The sequence below is a fragment of the Rhinatrema bivittatum genome, chromosome 3 (assembly GCF_901001135.1).
Source record: "Rhinatrema bivittatum chromosome 3, aRhiBiv1.1, whole genome shotgun sequence".
NCBI lineage: Eukaryota > Metazoa > Chordata > Amphibia > Gymnophiona > Rhinatrematidae > Rhinatrema > Rhinatrema bivittatum.
In genome coordinates this window covers 241,353,808-241,367,713 of record NC_042617.1, presented here as the reverse complement: position 1 = coordinate 241,367,713, position 13,906 = coordinate 241,353,808, and the positions used below count along the sequence as shown (strand labels likewise).

At 48.3% G+C, this 13,906-nt stretch overlaps 1 protein-coding gene across 3 annotated transcripts in view; it reads left to right on the top strand.

Moving 5' to 3' along the window:
* Positions 1-13,906, top strand: part of MAP4K3 (mitogen-activated protein kinase kinase kinase kinase 3) — a 1,052,401-nt gene that overhangs the window by 914,092 nt on the left and 124,403 nt on the right. For all 3 annotated transcript variants that reach the window (XM_029594354.1, XM_029594353.1, XM_029594355.1), the window contains 2 exons: positions 4,291-4,370; positions 6,330-6,390. In XM_029594354.1, coding sequence (XP_029450214.1) covers positions 4,291-4,370; positions 6,330-6,390 — 141 coding nt within the window. The remainder of the gene's footprint in view (positions 1-4,290; positions 4,371-6,329; positions 6,391-13,906) is intronic.

Sequence of the window (13,906 nt, the reverse complement as noted above, 5' to 3'; positions counted from 1 at the left end):
ATCGCCCGCTGGATTAAAGAAGTTATCAGAGCGGCTTACGTAGAGGCCGGGAAGACACCGCCTCTACAAGTCAAAGCTCATTCTACCAGAGCACAAGCAGCATCTTGGGCAGAATCAAGGATGCTGTCGCCTGCGGAAATATGTAAAGTGGCAACATGGTCCTCCCTCCATACCTTTTCCAGGTTCTACCATCTGGATGTCTAGGCCAGGGAGGACACAGCATTTGCGAGGGCAGTCCTACACTGTCCTCAGGCAGCCTCCCGCCCAGGCTGGGAGTAAAGCTTTTGTACATCCCATTTGTTCTGAGTCCATCTGGCTACACGCTAGGAAATGTTGAGATTACTTACCTGATAATCTCCTTTTCCTTAATGTAGACAGATGGACTCAGCATCCCGCCCGGCTGCCGGTATACATGGGTTCACCGATTCAAGGTAGGCCATGACATTTTCTTACATAAGAGCGTCCCCTTTGCCAGGTGTCGACGCCTTCCGGTTGTGAATGCTGGTGGTCTCTAGCTCCTATCAATCGGTCAGGGGAATCCTGTTTCACTAATTTCATTGATTGTCAGTACACATACATCCATAACAGCTTTTGCAAGGAAGATTACTGAGTTGCTACACTTCCTGTGGGGGTATATATACCCGTGCTGACGTCAGATCCGTCTCCAACTGCTAGCACGAGCATACTATACCCATTTGTTCTGAGTCCATCTGTCTACACTAAGGAAAAGGAGATTATCAGGTAAGTAATCTCAACAATAAGTTTCACTTGTGCCAAATTAATCAGTATCTGTGGAGGAAATCAGTGTACTCAGGATCAAACCTCTCTGAAGCATAGCTAGATTTTGAGCCATGTGGTCATGTACCTTTCTGTCTACATCTTTTTCGTACACAATGCCAATGAGCAGTTGCAGGAGATAGAATATCCTCCTGTGCTACAAATGGAGACAGGTCTCATATAAATCGGGGATGAGGAAGGTAGGTTGGGAAGTATGAAAGAAGTTAACAATGTAGTCTGCATGAAAGAGGTCTCCTACCAGGGTTTCTTAAGACAGCAGACCACTATATTATCACCTTCATTAGATTGAGTCAAAGGACCAAACAGATGTTGAATTGTCACTGCCAGAGCCCAGTGTTCAGCCTCAATAGCTCTGATGCCTTGTCTAAGGGAATAAACAACAAGTGGCTGACCTTAAAAGTAATTTTGCCCAGCCTCAAATTGAACTACGAAGAAGAGGAAGGAACTTTCGAGGTTGAAGGATTTATTGGATGAAGTAGTAAATTTTAATGTCACAGTCAGGCTCAGAATAGTCTGGGCTTGATTCCGGGAGCCTTTGCCCGCGACCAGAGAAGGGATCAGAACCCCGCCCCCCGACGCTCCTGACGTCAGCGGAAGGAACCCATGCGCCCATAAAATCGGCGCAGGAGCGGCGCACTGCTGCCGCCGGCGCACCGCCAAGCCGCGCGCCCTAAGGGGCACGCCGGCTTGTTCCGGAGAAGGACGGGAGGACGGGGGCTTCCTCACGAATCATATCAGCTCACCACAAAGGGAGAGAGAGATCCAAGACGGTGCTGTGAGAGGGTGAATAGTCGTTAATTCCGGTTCCAGTTTCTTGCAGCATTCTTTTTGGAGTTTCTTCTTTACAATGCCTCATAAAAGGAAAGGCAAAGTCCGGGTCTATCCACCAGACCCGAACCCTGCTGCCGGACAACGACTGATTTCCGATTTCGCCCTCCAACCACAGCAATTAAGGGCATCAGTCCCCGCTGGTGAGCAGGCGAGAGGAGAGCCTTACTCACCTGGGGAACTTTCACTGAGCACCCCCGAGTGTAGAACACCACCGAAAACTTTGCCTCTAACAGCTGACCGAGGAGACTAGTCGCAATCTGATGATATCATCAGACGGAGCTCGCTGGGTGGCCCAGACGTCGGCCGAATGAGTGGAGTGGAGGGAGTTATTACGGATCCCCAGTGGGTTGAAACGCCGGGAGAAGGAGGAAGAATGAGAGTAGTATCTCCCAGAACATCGGGCGAAGCTGACGAAAACGTCGGACTTGGGGTAAAGAACCCTCCCCGGCAATTGAATAAACCGGCGGTGATAACCCTAGAGAATATCTGGGAACTTGTAGCAGGAATGTCCTTCAAATTAGATATTCAGACTCAAAAACTGGACGAGATTGTAGCTAAGGTCGGGGTTCTCGAAACAGACACAAAAACTAAATTTATTGAGCAAGATAACTCTATAAAGAAAATACATGATATAGAAAGCCTACAGAGTGCGAACGCTGCAATAGTCTCAGAAAAAGTATCATCTCTGAGAAGGCTTGAGTCTATTGAAAATTATATGAGGCACTTGAATCTAAGACTGTTAAATTTTCCCGTTATAGCTGGGGAAATACCCCTATTGTCATTTAAGAAATATGCAATTGAGGTATTAAAAATTTCAAGTGAAAGGATACCACCTATAAAAAAAACTTTTCTTTTTACCTAAGAGAACCAGTACACCGTTAATATTTCCCCTACAGTCAGATTTTCATAATCTGACAGATTATCTGGAAAACTCTAATGTTGAAATAATGGACCGTGCGGTTCTTTTTGTTACTTTTTTTGATGAAATGGCGGTATCACTGATAATGAAGAGTTACTTTAAGAATATAAATGTTCCCTATCAAGGGGGCCTGGTCCGAGTGTACCCAGACCTAGCTAAATCTACGCAGCAGCGTAGAAAAGAGTTCTTATCTTTGAGAGCCGAGACCATAGCACTTGGGGGTAGTTTTAAGTTGCGATACCCCTGTAAATGCATAATCCAACTGGCCAGGAATACTTATGTCTTTTTTTTTTACCGGAACAGTTGAGGGTCTTTATTTCTGGGAGGAGGCTTCCTGAAGAAGGATAAAGGGTATAGATAATATATCTGTGGTTAAAGTACCTAACTTAAAAATGCTTATATTATATACTCCTCGTAAATTAGTTTCTGCTCGCTCCCTGATTTCCTATGTAATAAGAGATTGAGATAATGATATTTGGTGTTCAAACTGCAGGCTTTTAGCCTTAGATTATTTGTTTAAAATATCTCTGTATTTCCCATACAAATGTTTATTTGTATATTCTGTAAAATGATCATAAATAAAAAATTAAAAATAAAAAAAAGAATAGTCTGGAAGAAATCCGGAAATGAGAGCCTTAAAAGTTTTATGGCCCTTAGAACAGGTTAAATAATTTGGAACATCAAGTTCAAGATCTAGACAACACATACACTCAGTATGGTGGTCATTGATAGATATTTTTTTTGTTACATGTAGGACACCATTTGAGTCCTTAGCGTTTTTGTCAGCCATTCAAGGCTGAGGTATCTAAAAAGAAGAAAATAGAAAAACTTCCGAAAGAGCCTTGCAACTGCAGTGAAGAAAATATTTAGTGTTCTGCAGAAAATAAAACAGACTAAGTAGGCCTCACAGGCTATGCTTTTCTAGCTTCAGCTAGTAAATTTTTCTTCTCCTAGGACAAGCAGGATGGTAGTCCTCACATGTGGATGACATCATCAGGTGGAGCCTTGCACGGGACAGGGGGACCATGATACTCGTAGAGCCTTCTTGGCCTCAGCAGTCTTGGTTCCCACTTCTGCAGGACCTGTCGGTGTGAGCGCCCATCCAGCTGGGAACGGTGCCTGATCTTATACTGCAGAATCGGGGCGCCCTGCGCCATCAGAACCTCTAAGCACTGGCCCTCACAGCTTGGATGTTCAGGGTGTAGTCCTCCAGCCGTTGCAGCTCTCGGATTGGGTTTCCCAGGTTCTGGTGGAGTCCCGGAAACCTTCGACCAGGAAGTCCTACAGCTCAACGTGAAAACGTTTTTCCATCTGGTGCAGGGGGCATGATATAGACCCTTCCTCATTCCGAAGAGGAATGACAGCTTATGCCCCATTCTCGACCTCAGGGCATTAAATCGATTTCTCGTAAGAGAAAAATTCAAGATGGTCTCTCTGGGCACGCTGATCCCTCTCCTCTGAAAAGGAGAATGGCTCTGCTCCCTTGACTTAAAGGAGGCTTATGTCCATATTGCAGTTGTCCCCAACCTCAGGAAGTACCTCCGCTTCCTGGTGGGGACGGCAGAGGTCATAGAACTAAGCTTACAAGAAGTAAAACCTGTCATCATTCACATCTAAATATCAAACTGCCTTTAAAATTCAAACAAGGGAGATGATAGTGATAGACAGTAGATAAAACTTTATTCCTGCCTTAAACAATTTGCTCCATCATAAGCAATCTATTTTGTTTTCTTATTTTTCAGATCAGTATTTGATATTTGGTGCAGAAGAAGGTATTTATACCTTGAATCTTAATGAGTTACATGAAACATCCATGGAACAGGTATGTTAGTGTGTGTTGCATAACATATTTAAAATATTGAAATTGCATTCACCAAGCACAAACTCATGCTTTTAGGTACAAATATTCATAGCTTTTTTCCAACTAGTTCCCTTCAGCCGATGCAATATCAGCATGGGAAAAACGGATGCTCATGATTGAACACCTGCTCTCCCAACGCACACCAATTGACCTCTCCAGGGCACCTGATTTAATATTTAAATTGGGTGCTGTGGTAAAAAGGAGGCACCAGGGGAAATTGTGCACCCCTAGCGCCTCCTTGGCAGCAGGCGCCCAGGAGAGATTGGCTGTCAGCCGGTTAGGAAAACGGACGCTCAATTTTACGAGCGGCTATTTTCCTAACCTGTGCACAGCCATAGGTTAGGAAAATGGACACTCGTTAATTGAGTGCCCGTTTTCCTAACCTGACTGCCCGCACATTATTTTTTTTAATTTGAAAAAAACATTTTTTTTTTTTAAAGGTTGTCCTTTTTCTTCCTCCGACTTAATATCGCCACAATATTTATTCGGAGGAAGTATAGAAAAGCAGTATTTTTGGGCTGCTCAAAAATTAACGCCTGCTCCGGCAGGCGTTAATTTCTGAGGGTAAAAATGTGTGCATCTGGTGCTATTATCTTCGTGGGGGAGATTGCACGCGCTTTTTGGATGCGCTAATCCCCTTATAGAATAAGGGAATGTGAACACGCGTCCAAAACACGTGTCCAACTATGGGTTAACCAGTGCAGTTGGTTGAGCGCACTGTATTGCATCGGCCTGGTAGTTAATAGAAATTAGACAGTTTTTTTTATACACTGATAGCACAGTCCCAACATCTTAACTACAAAAGAGCAAACTATCATGATCTTAAGTTTACAAAGGCATCTTTAAATCATTCCAAGAATGTTAACACACTCATATTGTGTAAATCTCTGTTTTGTAGTATTTGAGGTTAGTTTGTTGGTGAAAATGTAGTTGTGCTTACTTTGCCAATTATAATATCCAACTAACTGAGGGAAAACATCCTTAATGGAATGATGTATAATTTAGAAAAGCACAGTCTAACTTTACTTTGTGACTAGCAGAAATGTCCTCAGATTGGTAAACTGAGCAGACATACTATGAAAATCTTGATGCATAGATAGGTTTTCTTTTAAGAAAGGTCTGTCCTCTTAGAGTAATTTAAGATACTGGCGCCTATGTTCATGGATCTTACCAGCAGTTTGCACAACAAATTGTTTCCAAAATTTCGCCTCCCACCTAAATAGCTTTTAAAAACAACTTATCTTTCAATAGGTGCCTAACTTTAATGGTTCACACATCCTTTTCAGCCCAAACAAAACAGCATTTTTTCAAACACAAGGCACCTATGTACATTGACATTGAAGATCAGCTTGATATACAGCTACAATTTCCTTGAATTGAAGGATGTAAAGTGTAAAAAACTACATTCTGAGTATGGCAAAATGAAATAGCACCTTAATAACTCATACTTGATGCTGTTGTGTTGACCTAGAAAAGGTATTTATAATTCTAAAAAACTAGATAATGCATGAATATGACCTAGTCTATGTATTAGCTATTTGTAGTGACCCATAATATGAATGCTGACCTAGACTGGGAATTGATCCAGAAACCAAATGATGACTTTGTAAACCGTTGTAATTAAGCAGTGTAGAACAATGGCATTAAGTACATGATAGCATGCCTACTACATATGTACTGTATATTTTATATTTGTAGTTTTCAACCATGTCCCAGAACATCTGTTTTTCTAATTTATGCAGCTAAAGTATGCACATTGTGAAAGCGCACACATATATTTAGGTAACTGAAAATCCACTTGTGCAGATTCAGCAAATCTACCCAGGCAGTTCCTTATATTATGCATGTAGATCCTGAATAAGACTATGTACTCCCAGTACTTTATCTTATTTATATTACATTTTGTTCTTTTTTTATCAGCTGTTTCCACGGAGATGTACATGGTTGTATGTAATGAATAACTGTTTACTTTCAATATCTGGTAAGGTTTTTCATTCTATTTTATGTTAACTTTTAGGCATTCACTGTTTTACATTTATAAAACAAACAACACAAAAAAGTGGTTTTCCTAGCGTGTAGCAGATCGACTCAAAACAAATGGGTATAGTGTGCTCGTGCTAGCAGTTGGAGACGGATCTGACATCAGCACCGGTACATATACCCCCACAGGAAGTGCCGCAAATCGGTAATTTCCGTCTCCAAAGCAGTTTGGAGCTACCTCACGCTCGCTGAGCGTGTTCCAAATTCTATCAACTAAATTCCTAGAAGAAACCTATTGAGGTCAAGCCCCGCACTCCTGCGGTGATACCTGGCGGTCACTCACCCAGTTGAGTTTCCCGAGCTGACTTCCGTGGTCCCTCGGAGGTAAGAGCCTTGGTCCGGTGGCCGGTTCGCGGCAGGGACCTAGCCCCCGAGTGAGAAGGGCTCGGGCGCGGCTTGGCCCCTGAGCGAGACGAGTTCGGGCGCGGCCTGGAGGCAGCCTCGGTCCCGGCGTGGACTTGGCCCCGGCGTGGACTTGGCCCCCGAGCGAGACGAGTTCGGGAGCGGCCTAAAGGCAGCGGGCACACGTCCTTATGCGCGGCGGTTGAAGGTACTCTCCCCCGCAGCCGGAGACCGCCCGGGTCGCAGCCGGGAAGCGCCAAAGACAAGGTAAGGCATATATCTTTACTTGGTCTCCGAGGAAGTGTGGATTCGCTGGGCCTGCCTACGAGGCAGCACGCCAAGGAGGTCGCCATTTTTGCCAGCCTACTCATCTTCAAGCCAATAAGCGCATGTTAGCACACTTGATAGGCGCACATTGTTAGCGCACGCGATAGGCGCACGTTCGCACATTGTATGCCGCCCGTGGATAGGCGCACGTTTATAAGCCGCCCGTGGATAGGCGCACGTTGATAGGACGCCCGTGGATAGGCGCACGTTGATAGGACGCCCGTGGATAGGCGCACGTTGATAGGACGCCCCGTGGATAGGGGCATGTTGATAGGACGCCCGTGGATAGGGGCACATTACTAAGACGCCTGTGGATAGGCGCACATTACTAAGATGCTCGTTCTAGGCGCATGCCGTTACGCGCACTTGTTAAGCACACATCATTGGGCGATACCGAATTTCAGGTGAATGGAGCATAAGAGAGCCCATGCGGCTGCAGAGCCGGCACCTCCACAATCTGGCATGAAAGCTCTAAGCCTCTGCTCAGCATGCAACCTCAGAGCCACACAGAGCGAGGAAGCAGACTCACTATGTGCCCAATGTGAGGAGGCCATGGGAGTCCCAGGACAGGACAGGCCCCAGCCCAGCGGTTCCTCAGGGAGCACACCGGACTTAGCGGGCCGCGGCGAGCAACCAGGGAACCCGAGAGACCTGGTGCCCCTACGGCCAGATCCGGCTTCGCTTTCCTGGGTGGAATTATTCAAAGGGATTCACGCCTTTGTCCAGATGCAGTCTGCTCCTCGAATGGGTCTTTCCGTCCCGGTTGATCCGGTCCCTGGACCCTTGAGACCTAGGCACAGCCTCTCACCACCCGACAGCCCCGCTTATGGGGATTCGGATTGCTCCCAGGACAGTGAGGAGCCCCCCGAGGAGGGTGAACTTTCCTCGGAGATAGAGCCATATCGGACCATGAGGCGCTTCTTTCAGAAAGAGGATCTTTCAGGCCTGGTCTTGCAATGCCTATCGGAGCTGGCCATTCCAGGCCAGGATACCCCAGGGGGCCCTAAAATGAGCCCCCTGTTAGAGGGCCTGCGCCAACCAGCTCACCATTTTCCCCTCCTACAGGCAGCACAGCAGCTAATCGATCTGGAATGGAAGGCACCGGCGGCCTCATTTAAAGGGGGTCGGGCCTTGGCAGGCATGTACCCTCTGGATCCGGCGTCCAAGGAGCTGTTGGCGTGCCCCAGGGTAGACGCCATAGTTAACGCAATAGTGAAGCACACCACCATTCCGGTTGAGGGGGGAGCAGCCTTCAAGGATTCACATGACCGACGCATGGACACCATTCTGAAACAAGCCTTTGAGGTAGCAGCCATGTCCCTACGAATCGCGACCTGCTGCACCGTGGTGACACGCTCCTGTTTATCACAGGCGAGAAACAATACCCAGGGAGCAGACATGGAATCCGCTCTCGCATTTCTCACTGACGCAGCCTCCAACCTCATTCGTACGGCATCCAAGGGAGTCTCCTCTTCAGTGGCAGCCAGGAGGCAGCTTTGGCTACGTCATTGGGCAGCCGACTCGTCCTCCAAGACACAACTCACAAGAATGCCCTTTAAGGGTTCCTTACTGTTTGGCAGCAATCTCGAGAGCTGGGCTACTAAATGGGGTGCCTCCCCATTACCCCGTCTACCAGAAGACAGGGCGAGGAGGAGCCAGCGTTCTTTTTCTAGACCATCTAGAGGTAGAAACTTGCAGCGCGTCAACCCTTACAGGACTCGCTATCGAGCACCTCGTTCCCAGGCCAGGAACCAGTCCTTTCGGACTAAGCATAACAAGAAGAGAACCGGCTCGGGTTCCGGCCCCGGCCGCAACCCACAATGACAATCAGCCGACCCATCCGGGGGTAGCAGCCATAGGGGCAGGCTTAACCCTCTTCTACCGCAGGTGGGTCGAGATTACTTCGGACCAGTGGGTCCTCGCCATCATCCGAGAGGGATATTACCTGGATTTCTTTCGGCTTCCGCTGAACAAGTTTGTGGAATCTCCTTGTTCACCGCTCAAGGCAGCGGCACTAGAAGTGACCTTAGAGGCTCCTGGCCCTAAAAGCCATAATCCCAGTACCTGCGGGAGAGGTAAATTCTGGGCATTATTCCATTTATTTCATAGTACCCAAGAAGGAGGGCACTTTCAGGCCCGTCCTGGACCTGAAGTCAGTCAACCGACACCTACGGGTCCCCAGCTTTCGCATGGAAACTCTACGGTCGGTCAAGAATTCAGTACAGCCAAGGGAGTTTCTCACCTCCCTAGATCTGTCGGAAGCCTACCTGCATATCCCAATCCATCGGGATCACCAGCACTGTTTACGCTTCAAAGTCCTGAATCAGCACTTCCAGTTCCAAGCTTTGCCCTTCGTGTTAGCCACCGCGCCGCAGATCTTTACCAAGGTAATAGTCGTGGCGGCGGCACTCAGGAAGGAAGGAATTCTCGTCCATCCCTACCTGGACGATTGGCTGATCAGGGCAAAGTCACCGGAGGAGAGCCACCGGGCAACCAACAGAATTATAGCTCTTCTGGAGAGCCTCGGATGGATAGTCAACTTAAACAAGAGCTCCCTACAGCCGTCCCAGTCGCTGGAATACCTAGGGGTCCAATTCGACACCTGAGAAGACAAGGTCAGCCTGACCTCCAAGAGAAAATCAAAACTCCAGAGTCATCTGCAGGCCCTGTTGAGCGCCAGCCGGCCCACAGCTCGAGATTACCTTCAGGTCCTTTGCCTCATGGCATCCACTCTGGAAGTGGTGCCCTGGGCGTGAGCTCATATGAGACCATTGCAACGCGCCCTTCTATCTAAATGGAGCCCACGATCACAGAACTACACCGTACGCCTACCTCTACCGGCCAGAGTGCGGTATCAGCTACGGTGGTGGTTGCAGCCCGGCCACATGAGCCGGGGGTCAAGAATGTCCTCCCCAACCTGGATTCTGCTCACCACAGATGCCAGCCTGAACGGATGGGGAGCACACTGCGAGGAACTCACCGCCCAAGGGAGGTGGACCAGAGAAGAGTCGAGGTGGAACATCAACCGACTAGAGGCACGGGCAGTCAGGCTAGCGTGCCTGCGATTTGCCCACAGACTTCGCGACAGAGCGGTCAGAGTGATGTCAGACAATGCCACCACGGTGGCATACATCAATCGTCAGGGCGGAACCAGAAGCCAACAGGTATCCCTGGAAATAGCTCCCCTGATGATTTGGGCAGAAGCAAATCTCCAGGACATCTCCGCTGTCCACATTGCCGGGAAGGACAACACGACGGCAGACTTCCTCAGCAGAGAAAGCCTAAACCCGGGGGAGTGGCAGCTGTCACCCACAGCCTTTCAGATAATTGTGGATCAATGGGGGACGCCAGGTCCAACGCTCAAGTACCCAGATATTTCAGCTGCAGGCGGGATTCTCGGGCTCAGGGGATCGATGCCCTGGCACAGCCGTGGCCTCAGGGGATCCTGTTATACGCCTTTCCTCCATGGCCCCTGCTGGGCGCCATTGTACACAGGATTCAGCGACACAGAAGCCTAGTTCTTCTAGTGGCCCCGGACTGGCCAAGAAGACTCTGGTACGCAGACGTGAGAAGACTACTGGCAGGGAACCCTCTACCTCTGCCTCCCTACAGGGTCCTGCTGCGGCAAGGTCCCATCCTCCACGAGGATCCGGCTCAATTCTCTCTTACAGTCTGGCCATTGAGAGGGCTCGACTGAAGAAAAGGGGATACTCTGAGCCGGTTATAGATACACTCCTCCGAGCACGCAAGTTCTCCACATCCCTAACATATATCAGGATCTGGAGAGTTTTTGAAGCCTGTTGCGATTCTCACGGCACCAACTCGCATGCCACTAAGATTCCTATGATTTTGGACTTCCTACAAGATGGACTTCAGAAGGGTCTGTCCCTCAATTCCATCAAGGTTCAGGTAGCAGCGCTGTCTTGCTACGGTCCCAGGAGTGACGGCAACACCATTGCCAAACACCCAGACATCTCACGTTTCCTGAAAGGAGTCAAACACATTCGCCCGCCACTGATTTGGCCAGTGCCCTTGTGAAATCTCAACCTAGTATTGGAATTTTTGGCGGGATCAGCCTTCAGGCCACTTCGAGGCCTGTCCCTCCGTTTGTTAACCTTGAAGATGGTGTTCTTGCTGGCTGTGTGTTCCGCACGCAGCATCTCAGAGCTACAAGCACTATCCTGTCGTGATCCATTTCTCAGAATCACTCCAGAGGCTATCCATCTTCGCACAGTGCCATCCTTTTTACCCAAGGTGGTCTCACACTTTCACCTCAACCAAACCATATCCTTGCATACCACGGAAGGTTTGAAGAAGTCGGAGGAAGGTCGAATGCTACGCCATCTCGACATCGGCAGACTGCTGTCCAGATACCTGGAACTGTCAGAAGCAGTACGAAAGACGGACCACCTGTTCATCCTGCACAGCGGGAAGAAGCAAGGGGAAGTGGCCTCACGGCCAACCATCGCCGCTGGATTAAGGAAGTTATCAAGGCAGCCTACGTGGAGGCGGGAAAACCACCGCCTCTACAGGTCAAGGCTCATTCTACCAGAGCCTCTTGGGCAGAAGCTAAGCTGCTGTCGCCTGCAGAGATATGTAAAGCAGCGACGTGGTCCTCCCTCCATACCTTCTCCAGATTCTACCGTCTGGACGTCCAGGCCAGGGAGGACACAGCATTTGCGAGGGCAATCCTACACGGTCCTCGGGCAGCCTCCCGCCCAGTCCTGGAGTAGCTTTTGTACATCCCATTTGTTTTGAGTCCATCTGCTACACGCTAGGAAATGTAGAGATTACTTACCTGATAATCTCGTTTTCCTTAGTGTATGCAGATGGACTCAGCATCCCGCCCGGCTGCCAGCATACATGGGGATTCATCGACTCATGGTAAGCCATGTTTTCTTATAATAGGCCATCCACCCTGCCGGGTGTCGACGCCTTCCGGTTGTGATCACTGGCGGTCTCCAGCTACTATCAATCGGTCAGGGTAATCCTGTTCATTTAATTGATCGGTCAGCTACAGCTTTTGCAAGGAAGATTACTGATTTGCGGCACTTCCTGTGGGGGTATATGTACCCGTGCTGACGTCAGATCCGTCTCCAACTGCTAGCACGAGCACACTATACCCATTTGTTTTGAGTCCATCTGCATACACTAAGGAAAACAAGATTATCAGGTAAGTAATCTCTACAATATTATATCACCAAAAATGTCATATTGCAATGTAGTCAGAAATTTTGAAATACAAGTATTCATAAAGAGTGAAAAAGATGGAATGCTTGTACACACACTGCACAAGAAAGAAAAGAAGTTCTTAGGTGTCCATAAAGTGTTCTTTAGCTAATCATCATACACCATGAAAAAAACATAACATGAGCAAACAGGACTCCAGTAGCATTCTGACCCTCACTCCCTTAGAGAAAACACATACCACACAGAAAATGGAATTAAGCAAGGCCACAGTTTATTAACACAACACCAAACCCGAGCCAAATCTTAACATATATAAAATAGCCCCCATCCACCCCCACCCCCCCAGTTGACCCCACCAACACTCCTTGCAAGATGATATCAGACCACCAACACACCCCAGAGTGGCCACTCTGAAATTCTTTCCTCCCCCTCCCCCAACAGCAGACTCCACCACCAGCATAGGCCTCTAGGCCACCTCCCAGCTGTAAAGATCCAGCAACTCAAGCAGTGACCTCACTGCCATTGCACAGCCCATGTAGCAGCCCCCCTCCCAATCTCCTAACACAATCAACAGTTCCATACATTGCAACACCTTGGCTCGGGTTACCCACTACAGCAAGGATGGCAAAAACATCCTTGTCGTCCCCCCCCCCCATCTGTGGCCTACTTCCTAAACATAAAAGTAGATTTGAGAGCCCCCTGAAGCGAATTGTTAAAAAGGTCAGTCCGGGGGGCGCTGTTCGCCACGAGGCAAGATGGGCGTCCTCGACTAAAGCTCCGGCATTCCTCCACCTTGCAAACCCTATTAAGTGGAATTCACAGCTCCTACTTTTACACGCCTGCCTGTATCATAACTTACCAGCGACCAGGGTGATGTTGCTGAAAAAAAGAGGACCGGATCTGCAGAAATTTTCCTTCACTAAAGCGGCGGCGGAGGTACGGAAGATCGGGCCCGATATCTGAGTGCTCGATGGGGGATTTGGAGGACGCGGAGGCCCTGATTCTATCCCCCCCGCATGCCGCTGAATCAATGTCTAGCTTGGCGGACCTCCCTACTAAATCAGTGATGCGCGAGTGGTTCGTAGAGCTACGGGCGGACATGAAAAACAACAAGGAGGAACTACTGAAATCTTTTGCAGAGTTAAGAGAAGACTTTTTAGCACTAGGGCAAAGAGTAGACGAAATCGATCTCCGGGTGGAGCAGCACGCTGCAGATCTGTCTGAACTCACAACATCAGCTGCAGGAACCCAAAAAGAGCTCACTTCCTTATCTGATAAATTAGAAGATATGGAAAATAGATCAAGGCGCCAAAATCTCAGAATAAGGGGCGTGCCTGAAACTGAAGAATTTGCTAACTGTTTTTCCGTAGCGGCTGACTTCTGCGCCCATATTTTGCAACAGGCTCCGGCGGATTTACAAGTAGCTTCTAACTTAGGAGAAATGGACATCAAAATTGAAAGAGCTCACCGCGCGCTGGGGGCGCGACGGGATGGGAAGCCGCGGGATATTCTAATTAATTTCCTCAGCTTCCGTCAGAAGGAATCTATTTATACAATCGCCCAGCAAAAGAAGCTATGGTCCTGGCGCAATCACAAGG